Consider the following 19,530-nt stretch of genomic DNA (forward strand, 5'->3'; position numbering starts at 1 on the left):
ACAAGAGATGCATATGGCGTGTGGAAAGTGGGCAGATTAGAAAGGGTAGCGAAAGGTGGGATGAAGTAAAGTTGCTAGAAGGAGAAATTAGGCATTTGAGAAATACTTTCAAGGAAGGAATGCAGATGATTGGGAGATGTATTAAAGTTGCAGGTGCAAGGGTTAAAAAAAAGAGGGCAAATGAGAGTTAGGGAGAGAGAGCATCATTAAACATTAGGGAGAATAAAAAGATGCTTTTGAGTGAGGTAAATAATGTGCAAAAGGCAAGAGGAATTGATGACAGGTAATGATGGAGTGAGAATTTGAAGGATTGTTAAATGTTTGATGATAGTGGCAGTTGTAGGGTGCTTTGGTCGGGGTGGTTTGCAAAGTGAGAGTCATGGAGAGTGGTTTAGTGAAGAGAAGAGGTGTTGAAAGCCTTGTAGATGATGAAAAGCAGTGAGGCAGCAGGAGTCAACAGTATTGCAATTGAATTTATCAAGAAAGGAGGTGACTTGTTGATAAGGATACTTAGTGTATGTATGGATCATGGTGAAGTGCCTGAGGACTGGCAGAATGCATGTAAAGTGCCATTGTAAAAAGGCAAAGGGGATAAAGGTGAGTGTTCAAACTATAGAAGTACAAGTTTGTTGAGCATACCTGGTAAATAATATGGGAGGGTATTGATTAAGAGGGTAAACGCATGTACAGAGCATCAGATTGGAAGGAGCAGTGTAGTTTCAGAAGTTGCAGAGGATGTGTGGATCAGGTTTTTGCTTTGAAGAATGTGTGAGAAATAATTAGAAAAACAGATGGATACAATTGTATGTGGCATTTATTGATCTGGAGAAGGGTTGATAGAGATGCTTTGTGGAAGGCCTTAATAATATATGGTGTGGGAAGTAAGCTGCTAGAATCATAATTACTTGCCTTGTCATCAGGGAACAACAAGTGACACACTTCTCAGACTACATAACCCCAACAGACTGAATTCCCATCCTTCTCACTAAGACCTTTACATTTAACTCCTTCACCACCCCAACTATAAACAAATTCAATAGCTACGAGATAACACATCTTGGCCCACTTTCACGTGGAACCACTTGCCCTCCTCTCTACCCACTTGCATACACACCTTACTCTCTTGATAAAAACTCCTAACTGCTTCTAATAGATTTTTTCCCACACCATTTATTCATACTACAAAGCATCTCTATTATCTGTATCATATGCTTTCTCCGGATCCATAAATGCTGCATACAAATCTTTCTGTTCCTCCCTTGTATTTTTAACACACACAATCTTCAGAGTAAGCATCCTTAATCACTCCTGAAACCACATTGTTCCACCACATGCTAATGCTCTGTGCTCACAACCACCCTTTCAATCACACCTTGTTCATCAGCTTACCTGGTACACTGAACAATTCGAACCCTCACCTTTGTCCCCCCTTGCCCCTATATGGTGACACTATACATGCATTCTGCATCTGTCCTGTGTATTAAAGTGAAACTTGGACTACATGACGTGATATAGAGAGCCTTTACTCTGCATATTAAGAGATATAATAGCAATCTGTCTTTTTATTTTGATGTATAATAACAAAATATCTACACTTATAAATCTCTTTTTTCTTACAGTACATAAGCCTTTCAAAAAGGTTTGTGCCTGAATTGACAAACCTGTTAAATGGTTTACTCTTCATAGCCATACAAGAAAATAACAAGACACATCTTCCATTTACACCACCTTTTAAACCTGTTGGAGCTCCAGCATATCTTCTTGTACTTGAAAATGCAGTAACAGAGTAAGTATATATCTGGAGGGTAAACTGGGTATCATTTGTTCATCCTACTTCTGTGTACAAAAAGTTGGCAGTTTTTTTTCATGCCAGTGTTGTCCATTGTAGGATTATATTTGATAAATATGAATGTTGTAATATTTTGTGGATGTAGTGATTGAGTGACAGGATAGATACATTATATGTAGAGTTTAATGTGGCTTTTCACCTTTAATTAAGCAACAAGAAATGTGCATTCATTGTTTGAATTTTTTAGTATTATGTAATCATCTGGATTTTTCTTTTTACCATTTTTTGTCAGAAGTCTTATTGTGATTTATGCATTTTAGACTTGGGGATAGGGGAGAAAGTATGCTACCACACAAGGCAACTAAGATAAGCAGGAGCTGGGGATCGAAAATCTTTCCCTCCCATATCATCACTTTTTAAAAGCAGAAACTGAAGTCATGTTAAAAAATTTTCTTTATGGATCATTGCTCTGTTTCTGATAATGACTTCCTAAGGCAGGAAGATGCATATAGGTATAAGAAATGCAGTTTATGAATAAATTTGAACTATATGGGAGGTCCCTTGTCTACTGCCATACTTTCAATTATAACAAAAATTGGACTTATTTGATTACCTTGCACATGGTTATACAGGTTGTACCTCTCTAATCCAGCACTCTGTGGTCTGGTAAATCCCATGGGCCAGCACATTTTGAATCTGCTGCCATTATTTTGTGGATCTGCCACCAGGGTGGCGCTGTTAGTTGTAATAAGTGGAGACATGGAATTTCAGCACGTAGTGTGTGTGGAGAAAAGTGTAGTACTGACATGGAAACTTGCAGTGTAAGGTTGTATTAAAGGAATAGAGAAAAACTATTCTCTACTAAACAACCAACAGCAATATGTACAGGATGAGAGAGAGTGTACAGGCTGGCTGGCTGCCTGCCTGGGACTGATGCAGTGCAGGCTGGCTGACCTAACGATAACAATAAAACACTGATAGTAACAAGAGTCAGCCAAAGCCAACTACCAACCTATGGTCGTTTGTTACATTAACTATGTTTCACAATGCTGCTACAAAGTTTGTAGAGGAATTTGCCTAGTTTGTGGCAGTGGAAAACAGCCTCAGAACAAGTGTATATTGTTAACGAATCTGCCCTGTATTGGCATATTATGCCATGAAAAACCCTGGCCCAAGATACTGGCGAGTTTCCATCTGGTGATGCTTCCGATATAAATTGATGTAACAATTTTTGTTTGAAAAATTTTATGGTTGTATCATTTGTATTATCTGCGGCAGGGATGTGTGATGTCTCCATGGTTGTTTAATTTGTTTATGGATGGGGTGGTTAGGGAGGCGAATGCAAGAGTTATGGAGAAATGGGCAAGTATATAGTCTGTTGTGGATGAGAGGACTTGGGAAACAAGTAAGTTGTTGTTCGCTGATGATACAGCACCGGTGGTTGATTAGAGTGAGAAACTGCAGAAGTTGGTGAGTGAGTTTGGTAAAGTGTGTGAAAGAATAAAGCTGAGAGTAAATGTGAATAAGAGCAAGGTTACTAGGTTCAGTGGGGTTGAGGGACAACTTAATTGGAAAGTAAGTTTGAATAGAGAAAAACTGGAGGAAGTAAAGCGTTTTAGATATCTGGGAGTGGATTTAGCAGTGGATGGAACCTTGGAAGCAGAAGCGAGTCACAGGGTGGGGTAGGGGGCGAAGGTTCCAGGAGCGTTGAAGAATGGGTGGAAGGCGAGAACGTTATCTTGGAGAGCAAAAATGGGAATGTTTGAAGGAATAGTGGTTCCAACAATGTTATATGGTAGCGAGGCATCGGTTATGGATAGGGTTGTGCGGAGGAGGGTGGATGCGTTGGAAATGAAATGTTTGAGGACAATATGTGGTGTGAGGTGGTTTGATTAAGTACTGAAAGTGTAAGAGAAATGTGTGGTAATAAAAAGAGTGTGGTTAAGAAAGCAGAAGAGGGTGTGTTGAAATGGTTTGGTCACATGGATAGAATGAGCGAGGAATGACTGATGAAGAGGATATATGTGTCAGAGAGGTAGAGGGAATGAGGAGAAGCAGGAGACCAAATTGGAGAAGGAAGGATGATGAAAAATATTTTGAGCGATTGGGGCCTGAAAATACAGGAGGGTGAAAGGCGTGCAACTAATAGATTGAATTTAAACGATGTGGTATACTCGGGTGGACGTGCTGTCAGTGGATTGAACCAGGGCATGTGAGGTGTCTTGGGTAAACCATGGAAAGTTTTGTGGGGCCTGGATGTGGAAAGGGAGCTGTGGTTTTTGAGCATTACACATGACAGCTAGAGACTGGGTGTGAACGAAAATGGCCTTTTCTGTCTTTTCTTGCTGTGTGTGTGTGTGTGCTGTTTCATATGTAGTGGGGGGAATGGATGAAGGCAGAAAGTACAAATATGTACATGTGTATATATGTATATGTCCGTGTATGTATATGCATATGTGCTTGTGTGGGCATTTATGTATATACATGTGTATGTGTGTGGGTTGGGCCGTTCTTTTGTCTGTTTCCTTGCACTACCTCGCTAATGCGGGTGACGGCGATTAAGTATAGTATAATACATTATTTCCTATTTCAAACTTTGTTCTACATTAGATAACGTAGCAATATGTATGTTGAATGAGCTGGCAAGATCAGGGGTAGGAATATGTTTACACGGAGTTCCCCTAGGAGTAAAACTATTTTCTGTGGACTGGCAGTGACCAAGTCCCAAGGTTGCCAAATTAAAGAGGTTCAGCCTGTAGTACAATGTCTGCTAGGAGGCATCATGGTGTTGATTAACCAACACTGAACCATAAAGAAAATTGAGGTAGTGTTTATTGTAGCATAGCTGGCTGGTTGCTTTGTAGGAGTACACAGGCCAAGTTCATGGTATTAAGGGTGATATACTGATATTGTTCTATACAAAACTTTATTCCTTTTCTGTATAGTTTTGCATATTATTTCTTTATACTTACGTAGAGTAAACAGTTATTTCTAAGGTATAAAATGCCGAGTTTTCATTTTGAATTTTTCTCAATACGATTTCATATACCTCTCTCAAGGGTCACTCCCCAACCCCCCATTTCCCATAATGCTAGTACCTCACCAACTACAGATTTCTCAGCTATGAGTTTTCCAGAAACAAAACCCCCTCACTGGGAAGGGACCTTTATATATCTACTTACATTCTTTTTCTTTCATACTTGATTGCCATATCTTGTGTGAAGCAAGGAAGTGCCAGAAACAGACTAAGGGCCACATTTGCTCACTTCCATCTTCTGTCATGTGTAATGTACTGAAAACACATCTCCCTATCCACATCCAAGCCCCACAGACTTTTCCATGGTTTACCCTGGATGTTTCTTATACCCTGGTCCAGTCCATTGACAGTAAATTGACCCCACTATACCACATCATTCTAATTCACTCCATCATGTGCATGCCTTTCACTCCTGCAAATTGAGGCCCCCAATTGCTCAAAATCTTTTTCACTCCATCCTTCCATCTCCACTTTGGTCCCCCTGTTCTTGTTCCCTCCAGTTCACTCATTCTCTCTGTATGTCCAAACATTTCAACACACCCTCTTCTGTTCTCTCAACCACATTCTTTTGATTACCACACATCTCTTACCATTTCCTTACTTAAATCAAACCACCTCATACCACATATTGTCCTCAGACATTTCATTTCCAACAAATCTGCCCTCTTCTGCACAAACTGATCTATAGCCCATGCCTCACAACCCTATAATATTATTGGGACCACTATTCCTTCCAACATACTCATTTTTGCCATCCCAGATATTGTTCTCTCTTTCCACACATTCCTCAGTGCTCCCAAAACCTTCGCCCCCCTCACCCACCCTATGACTCAATTCCACTTCCTTTCACTGCTAAGCCCAGTCCAAGATATCTAAAACACTTCACTTTACAAGGTATCCCAAACACTTCAATTTCTCCAATTTTTCTCCATTCAAACTCACATCTCAACTACCTTGTCCTTCAAACCTGCTGAACCTAATATTATTACCTTGCTCTTATTCACATTTACTCCAGGGTTCCCACGCTACCGGGAAAACGGGAAAAACCTGGGAATTTTATTTGAGGTGCTCCCGGCTGGGAAAAGGCCTGGAAAACACATAAAATTGAAAATGTCCAGGGAAAACCCTTGAAACAGAAGTTAGGGAAAGGTTACTTCCCTTGGGCCTCATTCATCCCTCGCTCTCGTACCCTGAATATACTTTATTGCTACATTGCAGCTTTTTTCTGGGGCGAGTTGTATGGTACAAATCGAAATGAAATCGCGGTCTCGATAGCGCTTGCTCACATCTGTTATGGAGTAATGAAAGCAATGGTTAATAATGATCGTGATGGCCAATTTTTTTAAAAAACGTGCTTCGCATTTGCCAAGTCAACTCTTATTGACTCAGATTGGGTTAGTCTTTTCTTCCCAATGCAATATCGTTAAATACAATTACATTCAAAGAGTGTGAAATTTTTATACATATCGCATGTTTACTTTCAAAGCATTTAGTTAGCACTGAATTGGAACCAAGAACTTTAACAAGAGAGAAACAATTTTCAGAGGAAGTTACGGATGAATGTTGCAAGGAAATAGCTAACACTAAAATTATTGAATCTTTAAAAATTGAAAGGGCTTTTTATTAATGAGTCCAAAAAAGTTGTTGACATTATAGAAGGAAATCCTAATCCAAGACTATTCTCCTTTACGCCAAGGTGGATTAACCCTATGTCTGAATGGATTGGCATTTTTATTCAGTACAGCCATAGGCTGAAATTTGAAGATTTTTTTCACTTCTACAAATATGTAGATTTTGGCTACAGTTCCATGTGCTACAATAGAGTGTATGACTCTGCCCCTCAGTGGGCATCTATGGACTTTCTGGATGAAGACTGTTCAACAGAAGTTTTCTACATGTCAGGAAGTGAATCAAACGACAGTGATGCAACTGACATTTTTTCAGACTTAGATAATGATTTATAGACAGAAGATAATTCTGAAAAAATCCTGAAGGTAAGTAGTATACCCTAAAATACCGTGTTGAAAAATCACCCTAAAAACATCATCCTGTCAATACAAGTCCCTATACATCCTGTCAATACAAGACCCTAAAAACATCATCCTGTCAATACAAGTCCAGTCCTAAATCATTAGAACTAACATGGTAACTAAGTTATAAATGTGTTCAATAGAACAAACACAAACCAATGATCAGTGTTATCCAGATGGTTTGTCCATTGAAGTCCATTTAAGATTAAGAGGGCTGAAAACCCTGTAGAAAATATCCTGGAAAACATTTACAGATCCTGGAAATATCGTGGAAAAAGCCTTGAATTTTACGTCAGTAAGAGAGTGGGAACCCTGTTACTCTCAACTTTCTCTTTTCACACACTTTTCCAAACTCAGTCACCAACGTCTGCAGTTTCTCACTCGAATCAGCCCCCAGTGCTGTATCATCAGTGAACAACAACGGACTCTTTTCCCAGGCCCTCTCATCCCCAACAAACTGCATACTCACCACTGTCTCCATAACTCTTGCATTCACCTCCCTAACCACCCCATCCTTCTATGGCACAGAAGGCGACTGAAGGCAGCATGTTATTGTAAATTTCACCCCTTGTTTGTTGATAAATTTGTGCATAAAGCAAGTGTCGTTTAATTGAACAACACTTTGTTCTTTTCAGATATGCAGAACGTAATTTGACATTGGTTGGGATCAACAACAAAGAGGAAGAGCTGACTGATGACTTCAAAACAGATGTCTTGTATAAATCTGTTAAGCTCCTTCACCATGTTTGCAAATGTTGGTCAGAGCTCCCATCAGTACATTCTATAATGGCACCAACTATGAAACTACTGCATTTTCTTTCCTTGAATAATTACCCTGAATGTGTGAATAAGGCTGTAGAAGAACTGCTGTCAGCAATAAAATCCTTGCCCACTCAGGGATCAGCACTAGTCAAAGAAGAAGGGAAACCTGCATCTATAAAGATGTTTGAACCAGCAGTTGAGAATGTGTAAGTCAAGAATCTGACATGTATATTGTTTGTCGTTGTAGATATTTTTAAGTGAAAATGAATAGTGAATATATAGTTTAATTATTTACAAAGTATTTTCTTTAAATGGCGTAAATGGGGAGGTGATAACAAGTAGCGGTGATGTGAGAAGGAGATGGAATGAGTATTTTGAAGGTTTGTTGAATGTGTCTGATGACAGAGTGGCAGATATAGGGTGTTTTGGTCGAGGTGGTGTGCAAAGTGAGAGGGTTAGGGAAAATGATTTGGTAAACAGAGAAGAGGTAGTAAAAGCTTTGCGGAAGATGAAAGCCGGCAAGGCAGCAGGTTTGGATGGTATTGCAGTGGAATTTATTAAGAAAGGGGGTGACTGTATTATTGACTGGTTGGTAAGGTTATTTAATGTATGTATGACTCATGGTGAGGTGCCTGAGGATTGGCGGAATGCGTGCATAGTGCCATTGTACAAAGGCAAAGGGGATAAGAGTGAGTGCTCAAATTACAGAGGTATAAGTTTGTTGAGTATTCCTGGTAAATTATATGGGAGGGTATTGATTGAGAGGGTGAAGGCATGTACAGAGCATCAGATTGGGGAAGAGCAGTGCGGTTTCAGAAGTGGTAGAGGATGTGTGGATCAGGTGTTTGCTTTGAAGAATGTATGTGAGAAATACTTAGAAAAGCAAATGGATTTGTATGTAGCATTTATGGATCTGGAGAAGGCATATGATAGAGTTGATAGAGATGCTCTGTGGAAGGTATTAAGAATATATGGTGTGGGAGGCAAGTTGTTAGAAGCAGTGAAAAGTTTTTATCGAGGATGTAAGGCATGTGTACGTGTAGGAAGAGAGGAAAGTGATTGGTTCTCAGTGAATGTAGGTTTGCGGCAGGGGTGTGTGATGTCTCCATGGTTGTTTAATTTGTTTATGGATGGGGTTGTAAGGGAGGTAAATGCAAGAGTCCTGGAAAGAGGGGCAAGTATGAAGTCTGTTGGGGATGAGAGAGCTTGGGAAGTGAGTCAGTTGTTGTTCGCTGATGATACAGCGCTGGTGGCTGATTCATGTGAGAAACTGCAGAAGCTGGTGACTGAGTTTGGTAAAGTGTGTGGAAGAAGAAAGTTGAGAGTAAATGTGAATAAGAGCAAGGTTATTAGGTACAGTAGGGGTGAGGGTCAAGTCAATTGGGAGGTGAGTTTGAATGGAGAAAAACTGGAGGAAGTGAAGTGTTTTAGATATCTGGGAGTGGATCTGTCAGCGGATGGAACCATGGAAGCGGAAGTGGATCATAGGGTGGGGGAGGGGGCGAAAATTTTGGGAGCCTTGAAAAATGTGTGGAAGTCGAGAACACTATCTCGGAAAGCAAAAATGGGTATGTTTGAGGGAATAGTGGTTCCAACAATGTTGTATGGTTGCGAGGCGTGGGCTATGGATAGAGATGTGCGCAGGAGGATGGATGTGCTGGAAATGAGATGTTTGAGGACAATGTGTGGTGTGAGGTGGTTTGATCGAGTAAGTAACGTAAGGGTAAGAGAGATGTGTGGAAATAAAAAGAGCGTGGTTGAGAGAGCAGAAGAGGGTGTTTTGAAATGGTTTGGGCACATGGAGAGAATGAGTGAGGAGAGATTGACCAAGAGGATATATGTGTCGGAGGTGGAGGGAACGAGGAGAAGAGGGAGACCAAATTGGAGGTGGAAAGATGGAGTGAAAAAGATTTTGTGTGATCGGGGCCTGAACATGCAGGAGGGTGAAAGGAGGGCAAGAAATAGAGTGAATTGGAGTCATGTGGTATACAGGGGTTGACGTGCTGTCAGTGGATTGAAGCAAGGCATGTGAAGCGTCTGGGGTAAACCATGGAAAGCTGTGTAGGTATGTATATTTGCGTGTGTGGACGTGTGTATGTACATGTGTATGGGGGGGGGGTTGGGCCATTTCTTTCGTCTGTTTCCTTGCGCTACCTCGCAAACGCGGGAGACGGCGACAAAGTATAAAAAAAAAAAAAAAAAAAAAAAAAAAAAAAAAAAAAAAATTCTTTAAATGACGTATGACTTCCTGCGGCAATTATTAGTTTTATTTCATGATTATAAAACTACTTTTTCCATTGATATTATGTCTAAATATAAACCCCTTTTCAGAATGGAAGGCACAAAGAAGCATCATGGAACAAAGGCATACCTTGAAAAACAGAAACTCATACACAAGTTGAAACGTGAAAGGAAGGGTGCTAGAAGAGAGATCCTGAGAGATAATGCTTTCCTGGCCAGACAACAGCTTATGGAGACACTTAAGAGGTGGGTAGTAGAGTTGTACCACAAGAATGCATTCTTGCCTATGACTTCAATATCAGTATTTACACCATTCAACCAAATGGTTAATTTGAGATTATGGTAAAGTTTCAAAAGTAAGTGATACCTATGTTGTGATAAAAGAGTCTGGAACTCCCTCTAGGGGGTGGCCACGGCAATAGAATCTCCATAACTAGTGAACTCTAGTGCCACTTCTTAGCCTTTAGTGCTTGACCTTAACAGGCCAATGGCAGAAGGCAAGTTTAGTGCAGTGATTGCAGAGGCTCCTACCTAATGTTCCTACTGACTGCTACCTAATGCTCATCCTTAATGATCATCACTCAGTAGTAATATTGTTAGCAACCCTAAGGAAGAGTAAATTTTGAAACTCATATGTTGGAAGCAGATAATTTTTCTAGGTGTGAGATCACTCCTCCTTTACTGCTAGCTTGTGAAGCACATAGTTTGAATTAAATTTCACTACAGGAGATAAGAATGAGCAATTGAGCATATTGCCCATAGTAGGAAAACCACAGGGTGACACTGATGTATATACATACCAACTAATGGGCTGTAAATGGAAAGCAGTACTTCAGCATCAGATTGTTTCTTGTAGATGGTTTCTATTGGAAAATGAATTAATCTACTTGGTGAATACTCTGTAAGCCACAAGTGATTTAAATTATATTGGTAAGTACTTTAGATGATTTTTAAGACCTAACTACATATACAAGGTTTTCATTCACATTTATGTATCATGCTTTTTCATCTTTATCTTTGGAATGACGTGTTACACATTTTTTTTAATTTTACACATTCTTTCCATAGTGATGCTGAACGCAAGAGAAAGATTGGACAAATCATGAGTGGTCTGCAAACACAAGAGGGAGAATTCAAGAAGATGAAAAACAAAAAATGAATCTAGTATAAATCTAGACTGAGTTTGTTGTAAAAATTAATTTTAAATGGATGTGGTTCATATTTTGTTTATAAAAGATGCAATAAAGAATATTTGGAAAATAGAGTTGAGAAATCCTAAAATTTTCTGACTTACTGTTTGTGTGAGAAATATAAACGAGTCTGAGATAGTGAATATCTAGAAACTTTTTTCCCTATCAAGTATTTCACATGATTTTTTTTTTTACCTTGAGTAGCTTAAGATTGTCAGATTTATTGGCAATTTTAGATAATGAAAGCAATGATATGAGTAGTAAAAGATGGTCAAGTGTGAAAGTGGGTTGTCCTGACATTTGGATTTATTTTTTTCTGTAACTGCATTCCATAGTGCTTCCATATGGTGCAGGCTATACTGAACCTACCCCATAGTGGAGTGCCTGTATTTACAATTTGTCTGTCTGTATGCATGCCTCTTCATGTCAAACAGCTACCTTCACAATGGAAGATCAGAATGTGAATTTTGCTAAGACAACCATGAAAGAATATAAAACATACCTAAAAACCATTGAAACAATAACAAAAATAAAAAATTTGTATCACCTATGCCATGTGAAGACTGGCTCCAAGGATAACTGGGAGTGGTAGGGAAGAGCTACATGTTTATGTTCCAACCAGTGACAGACAAATCATGTTTAAAAGATCTATGGTACACTACTAGTACACTACCAGCTAAACATAACATACCTAAATAAATATGAAACGGTGAAAAAAAATGTAAATTCAACTGTCCACATGGCTTACCCTGTGCCATGGTGGAGCAGGTGGACAGAGCACAAACAGATGTATTTACCTAGTAAATGCTTGAACACACAAGGCTGTGTTTTAAGGCCTGATTTATATGTTTTCACTTCAAAGAGTGTAAACAATTCACATAAACCCAGATATATCATACATTATATCCAAACAGGAAAAAAAACTAGATAAACAATAGTACTTGACTAACAGCATGTGGACATGATCACAATATGTGGACGCCATGTCTGGCATTTTTTTATCTTTATTTTTCTTAAGGATGAATGTATGATGGCCTTAGGCAACTTATGATCATCATAGTAACCCTAGAAGTGTACCTTTGAGGAGGTAAGTTTTAAATTACTGAATTTAGAACCCAATGGCAACATGAAGTGGATACAAGTTTGGACCCAAACAGATTACAATACTCTGTACTAGAAATCTGACCTGCTTTGGATTCAAAGTAGTAATCTTTCATGAAATAAAATAAAAAACAGTGAATCTCCATATGCTGAACAATATGCTAGAGAAATTTCAATATTTGGGTCACCAGACTACACCATGACACCAAACACTATAATCCGAGAATATCACAAAGAACTGATTGTGATGAACACCCCTACTGCAAAGCTTTCCCATATGGCTTTCCTTTTGCTATACTAAAGCATAACTCACTGATCACTGTATTACAAGGTCATTCTAGTTACCTTTATGCTCTTTAAGTACTCAACATTCCAGCTCTCCACTTTAATTTTTTTTTTTTAATGCATCACTCACTATTTTCCTTCATTCCTCACTCAGTCCATTCTCCTTTCATGAAATGTACAACATTAAACAGGGAACTTTTCTATTACAAAGCCTTGTGTCATGTTCATCTGAGTAATGTTCACAATATCTTCAAGTAACTACAGTTTTAAATTTTTCTCCGTTACTTTCCTCAGAGCCCATGCTTTTCATCTATCTTTTCAACAGTCTTTGGACGTTAAACCTCTCTCCATATACTGCAAGTTTTTCCCCCTAAAGTGGCCCCTCTTTCACAATATTATAGCAGGATAATTCATGCAGAGCCACTTCCATATATTTTTCTACATCTCTAAAATGGGAAAAAGTGAATAAATGAGTGTGGGTTCATGCATCCACAAAGCCTAGTTCAAACAGATGTTTGCTTTTACCGTGTAAGTCATGAAGTGTAAGAAAAAGGAGAAATATATTTTCAAGCATCAAATAACAGGAATATGAGGAAAAGACAAAGTATTAACATTAAGGACAATGAAAATGCAGAATGGAAAGGGAAAGACAATCAACAGAGAGATGCAATTAGACATATGTGAAGATTGATACAGATATGGAGACCATTTAATGAAAACCAAAAAAGAAATACTTGATACAACATAGTTTAGAAAGCAAATGGAGAAAAATATAAATCAACATAGATGACACACAAAAATTAAACGAGGCCAAAATATTTTTATAGAAATAAAATGTCAGCATTGACTGGGGAAGCAGAATGGAATGATGGCATCCATCAATATTGTTGAGACTATGAAAAACAGGACATTTCAAGCAGGAATACAAGATGGAATGAGAACCAGAACAAGTGTTGGCTAAGTAATGACAATTACAATGCTATCTTTGATTAAGACATACATTATAGTGCTCTGTTTTTGCAAGTTTTGGTGTCAGCATTCTTGTTGGGCTAAGGTAAACACAGTAGTACGACAAAGGATGACTCCATTACATATAAAGCAGAGAGACTCAGTGACAAAAGAGGATGCAACTCTTGAACTGCCATGCCAATTATCAGTAAATAAATACATTCCTACAAGAGCCTTATTTGCTCCTCTACTTTACTGGTGAAATCCATGTTGGGCCAAGCTGAATGTAATTGGGATACTGGTAAAATGACACTTACATGTGCAGATAAATGAATGGCTCAAGATGGTTGAATCATTCAGTTGTAGTGCTAAGTATTCATAATAGAAAAATAATTTGGCATATGTGTCATCTACGTCCCATGTACTGTATGTGACATCTATAATGGCTGTCTCAATACAATTGGAAAATAAAGAGGGGATGTGCCCCTTAAAGAATACGAGTTGATATGAGAAGTCCATAATGATTCAACCCTTAAATCATGAATAAAATTCATCAGATGAATAAGAAACAACAGGCAAGCAATAAACATAATACAAATACAGTGCAATATGAAATCAATTACAGCATAAGTCAAGTAAGGAACAAATGCAAATAAAAAATAGCAGCTAAATAAGAAGCAGTACCCAAATTAGAGACAGCATAAATAAGACATGAACTTCAGCCCTTTGTGATAGGATACTGCATGCAAGAAACCAACTTCAGCCTTGTTTTTACAAGAAGTGTGAAGACACCAACTTTAGCTTTGCCTAAAGATGAAACTTTGGAAATGTAAAAGGATGCCATTTCCAATGGAAAAGGGAGGAACATGTAATCCCAGTTTTTGGGTGACCAAGCTAAAACCATCCAACACATGTACATACATAGACGACTCCACATGCACATATACATACATATACATTTCAACGTATACATACATATACATACACAGACATATATACACATGTACATATTCATAGTTACTGCCTTCATCCATTACTTCCGCCACCCTGCCACACTTGAAATAGCACACACACACACCCCACTCCAGCGAGGTAGCACTAGGATAAGACAAAAAGGCCACTTTCGTTCACACTCAGTCTCTAGCTGTCATGTGTAATGTATCGAAACCACAGCTCCCTTTCCACATCCAGGCCCCACAAAACTTTCCATGGTTTACTCCAGATGCTTCACATGCCCTGGTTCAATCCATTGGCAGCTCATCGACCCCAGTATACCGCATCGTTCAAATTCACTTTATTCCTTACATGCCTTTCACCCTCCTGTGTGTTCAAGCACCAATCACTCAAAATCTTTTTCACTCCATCCTTCCACCTCCAATTTGGTCTCCAGCTTCTCCTTCTTCCCTCCACCTTTGACATACATCCTCTTTGTCAATCTTTCCTGTCATTCTCTTTATGCGACCAAACCATTCCAACACACCCTCTTCTGCTCTCTCAACCACACTCTTTTTGTTACCACACATCTCTCTTACCCTTTCATTACTCACTCAATCAAACCACCTCACACCACATACTATCCTAAATCATTTTATTTCCAACACATCCACCCTCCTCCGCACAACCTCATCTATATCCCATGCCTTGCAACCATATAACATTGTTGGGACAACTATTCCTATTCCTACTCAAACATACCCATTTTTGCTCTCCGAGATAATGTTCTCACCTCCCACACATTCTTCAATACTCCCAGAACCTTCACCCCCTCCCCCACCCTGTGACTAACTTCCGCTTCATGGTTCCATCTGCTGCTAAGTCTACTCCCAGATATCTAAAACACTTCACTTCCTCCAGTTTCTCTCCATTCGAACTTGCCTCCCAATTAACTTGTCCCTCAACCCTACTGAACCTGATAACCTTGCTCTTATTCACATTTACTTGCAATTTTCTTCTTTCACTCGCTTTACCAAACTCAGTCACCAACTTCTGCAGTTTTTCACCCGAATCAGCCACCAGTGCTGTATTATCAGCGAACAACAACTGACTCACTACTTCCCAAGAACCTCTCATCTACGACCATGGAGACATCACGCACCCCTCCTGCAAACCGATATTCATTGGAAATCAATCACTTTCCTCTCTTCCTAATCGTACATATGCCTTACATCCTTGGTAAAGTATATTTAAAATTACTTAAGGTCTCCAGATATTATAGGTCACAAATGTGGTAGTCAGCTATCTATGTCTTTTGAACATAATAAAATCATATTTGTTATTGATTGTAACTGGGTTGGTGTCTAGACAGGGTGCAATTATTGTCCTTCCCTCATTGTTATCTAAATAATAGCCTTGCAGATACTAATGCAAGTTAATCAGATTTATAGGTAATGAAATAAACTCTCCCATGCTAACTTCAAAGCTTTACACACTTGCCCTATGCCGCAATTTTGGTTCACTTTCCCCTCTTCCATTGCTATCACTTAGGATTCGCCCCTTGAGAGCTGGTTGCTTGTATGCCCCAACTACTAGCGACACATGCAATACTTGGCAAGGTGCTGCATCACATGATTAATGCAAGGCCTTTGGCAACTCAAGGGTGTCATTTTGATAATGGATTGTTTCCCAACACCTTGAAACTTTGGAACTATGTACCTCTCTCATGTCTTTCCAAATAACTATGACCTGGCACATTCTAAAAGACAGGTTTTCCACTTCCTCCAAAATTCATAAAGACTTTCTCTTGCCTCTTTCTTTTTCCCTTTCATTAACCTCTCTATGTTTCAGTTAAGACCTAGCCTTGATGTAGACTTCTGTCTGTGACTGGATCCTCCAACATTAATAATTTTGCATACATGATCGCCGTTTCATGCGTTAGTAAGGTAGTGCCAAGAAACAGATAAAGAATGGCACATCTGCTCACACATGTACACATACATGTAAGTACACATATGCATAAATACACATACACATTCATACTTGTTCACACACACAGAAAACAGTACAAAGGCATGAAAGAAGAGATGAGAATAATAACATATACATTCTCTTCTTCTCCCCCATATCTGATCACCACCATGTCCATGAGGTAGCGCCGCTAGGAAAAAGACGGAGAAAGGCCACATCTGTTCACATCCATACACGAGCTGTCATGTATAATACACTGCTAAATCCAGGTCCTACAGACCTTTCTTCATGTGGAAGAAATTATGGAACACAAATGCAATTTCTTTATGTAATCAAGGGGGGAAGGAGAACAATGTATACAGAAGATACTTAGAGAGCTAGATCATTTCCAAAGAAAAAATATCCTCCCTATACATATAAGCCACTATCCTTCACACATACTCATTGTGTGCAGTGGAGCATTTTTAAGTACATGTATCTTATTCACCACCAGTGCTATGCCTTGGTACAAAATACAAGTACTGTAGTGTGAAAATAAGCCTATTATAAAAAAAGAAAAAAATACTTCAATATTGTACTACGTTTTTGGCATGTGCAATATAATATTTCTATATATTTTGATGTCATTTACCACTAACCACTATGCCTCTGCATGAAAAGTAAAATATTATGTGAAAACGAGTTCAAGGTGAAGAGATCAATACTTCTCTCCAACATCTTATTTTTTCAGGAGCAGTCAGACATGTTAAACACACATCCCTACATCCCTAAACAGCAGTATTTTTTGTTACATTTGAATGACACAGTCTAACATACCAGTAAATATCAGTGTTTAAAGCTTAAAAGTAGCAATTGCTGGATAAGATACTTCATAAAAAAGGTAAAAATGATCAGACAAGTTCCAAGATATTTCAGCCACACTATGCAAATGAAACATGTGATAACATGTACATATTTGTGCTAATATATAAGACTTTATGTATGATTTTCAAGCATTGTTTAACCTTAGTTGTTTCACTTTAGCCTACACAAGCCTACATAATGTCTTTTCATCCTTCAATTTCCTGCCCATTTTTGGGATATGCGAGGCAATTTTAACATACTGATATTAAAAAAATCATAACTGGATTGTTTATAGTTAGCAGAACCTATTCCAACTGCAGAGATATCACCACTTTAAAGGTGTTAAGATAATTTCTTAGCTTTTGACTGCCTTTCATTTATACCTATCCATGAAAATGAAGTCTTTAATATTGACCGAAAATCATATGTACTTGTTACAGTTTGTAAAAGCATTAAATTTGTAGTAATTACTTTAAAAAGTATCAGATTAAGTTACTTTAGTACTGTATTTTTGTTATATAAATCAGTGCTTTTACAAAAGTATATTACTTGCCTAAGAAACCAAATTCCCTTCAGTGGTGATCACAGCACATGGAACAGAATACGATTAACCATAAAGAATCCAACGATATGACTTTTGTTGACAGCAATAAGTTATAATTCATACCAAATGATTTTCATCGAAAATAAATTTTAGAAGATAAAACTGCCAATTACTGAAATAAAGAATTACTGAACTTACTGGGATCTTGTTAACTTCTTGTGCTAAGTGAAAGAAATATTCCACCATGATTTTTTTTAAAAAAATAAGTGTACTTGTCTTTGGATGACCATAAATGCAAGTGCAGAGGCACACTTTTTCAGTACCCGGGGATGGATGCTATCAGGACCTTAAACCTTACTTGTGTCCAGAGAGAAATGTGCTTTTCTGACAATCCAAAAACAGATTACAGGAAAGAGCATAAGATTAGGGGTTGAAGGAATGTTAGTCATCCAAGGTGGAGTTAGAGGTGAAACAGGCACCAAAGAGAACTGCTTTGTGTACAGGAGACACAGATATAGTACCGTCAGAAGGGAAAAGTGAAGAAAAGGTAGAGCGACAGAAGTTGTTAGAGACGCCCTTAGCTTAAGACCAGAAAAAGTCCTTTCAGTGGTTGACGAGGAGAAGTTATAGCACTTCCTTAAGCAAAGGAACCCTCATTTCCCACGGGCAGGGTATATTTCAGCCTTATATGCACTCTGAGCAAAGCTGATGTTTACCTAGATCGGTTGGAAGCTAATGCCAGACGCATGAAAATCAAAGTACAACTTTCAACCTGGAACACTAACGAGAATGTCATGTTTGAAGAGATTAAACTATCATCTATAATTTCAAAAATCATATATTACTTGTATTTGGCCTGGCGCGCATTCTGTACTAAATATTTATGGTAGTCTTAACAACAAGGCTTAACAGTCGTTCTGTCAGACCTGGTATCGATCATCCTTTTGTACAGGAAAGTTGTCTAAGGATGACCATAGAACTCTTGGTCAGTTTGTGACCGATTTCTGAGGTTCTTTGACTTTTAAAGGGAGAAGTGACAATTGCAACAAGTGTGGTGTCTGCCCCCTGTTAACAAATGTGGTTGGTTGCGTTGCTGAACATCGTAATAACACCCTTGTTGTCAAGCTATCCGTCAATACACGGGGACATCTCCTCATAAATAATCATCCAAATCAGATTCACACTAATCAAATTATAACAACATGTTACTTACAAATGCAGAAGTACCTCAGTGAAACGACACCGTTGTCCAAGTTGTGACCCGCACCGCCTCACATCACACACTGACCACCTCCCACACCAGGGGTCACCACCAACACCACCTGCACCAGGGGTCACCACCAACACCTCCTGCACCAGGGGTCACCACCACCACCTCCTGCACCAGGGGTCACCACCAACACCTCCTGCACCTGGGGTCACCACCAACACCTCCTGCACCTGGGGTCACCATCAACACCTCCTGCACCTGGGGTCACCATCAACACCTCCTGTACCAGGGGTCACCACCAACACCTCCTGCACCAGGGGTCACCACCAACACCTGGGGTCATCACCAACACCTCACACCACACACTGACGACCCCCCTACACCAGGGGTCACCACCAACACCTCTGCCCAAATCTCACGGTCAACATGAGACCTTATGTATAATGCCTCATCGTCCCTTCCCACTCTGGCAATTTACTTAGATGACGTCATACTAACATGTGCCAAGTAGGTAGTTAACGAACAACAGATTCACATAAAAAATGGACACAGTCGTTAGAATACAAATCGTTTTACCCAACACTAATAGTTGATGCCATACTCCTAAAATACAGTTTTAAGGGCAAATTTAAACTTGTTTAGTGTG

The 19,530-nt window shown here is 39.0% G+C and overlaps 2 protein-coding genes across 9 annotated transcripts in view; one reads left to right on the top strand and one right to left on the bottom strand.

Annotated features, from left to right (window-relative positions):
- l(3)07882 (Nucleolar protein 14 homolog l(3)07882) overlaps positions 1-11,119 on the top strand; it is a 53,804-nt gene extending 42,685 nt beyond the window's left edge. For all 7 annotated transcript variants that reach the window (XM_071656351.1, XM_071656347.1, XM_071656350.1 and 4 more), the window contains exons 13-16: positions 1,620-1,786; positions 7,492-7,824; positions 9,950-10,105; positions 10,928-11,119. In XM_071656351.1, coding sequence (XP_071512452.1) covers positions 1,620-1,786; positions 7,492-7,824; positions 9,950-10,105; positions 10,928-11,018 — 747 coding nt within the window. In that variant the 3' untranslated portion in view covers positions 11,019-11,119. The remainder of the gene's footprint in view (positions 1-1,619; positions 1,787-7,491; positions 7,825-9,949; positions 10,106-10,927) is intronic.
- Positions 1-19,329, bottom strand: part of LOC139745817 (histone deacetylase 11-like) — a 93,834-nt gene extending 74,505 nt beyond the window's left edge. For both annotated transcript variants that reach the window (XM_071656395.1, XM_071656392.1), the window contains exon 1: positions 18,888-19,329. The gene's annotated coding sequence lies outside the window, so the exon portion shown is untranslated. The remainder of the gene's footprint in view (positions 1-18,887) is intronic.
- Positions 19,330-19,530: the final 201 nt, after the last annotated feature.

This window comes from Panulirus ornatus, chromosome 62, assembly GCF_036320965.1.
Source record: "Panulirus ornatus isolate Po-2019 chromosome 62, ASM3632096v1, whole genome shotgun sequence".
NCBI lineage: Eukaryota > Metazoa > Arthropoda > Malacostraca > Decapoda > Palinuridae > Panulirus > Panulirus ornatus.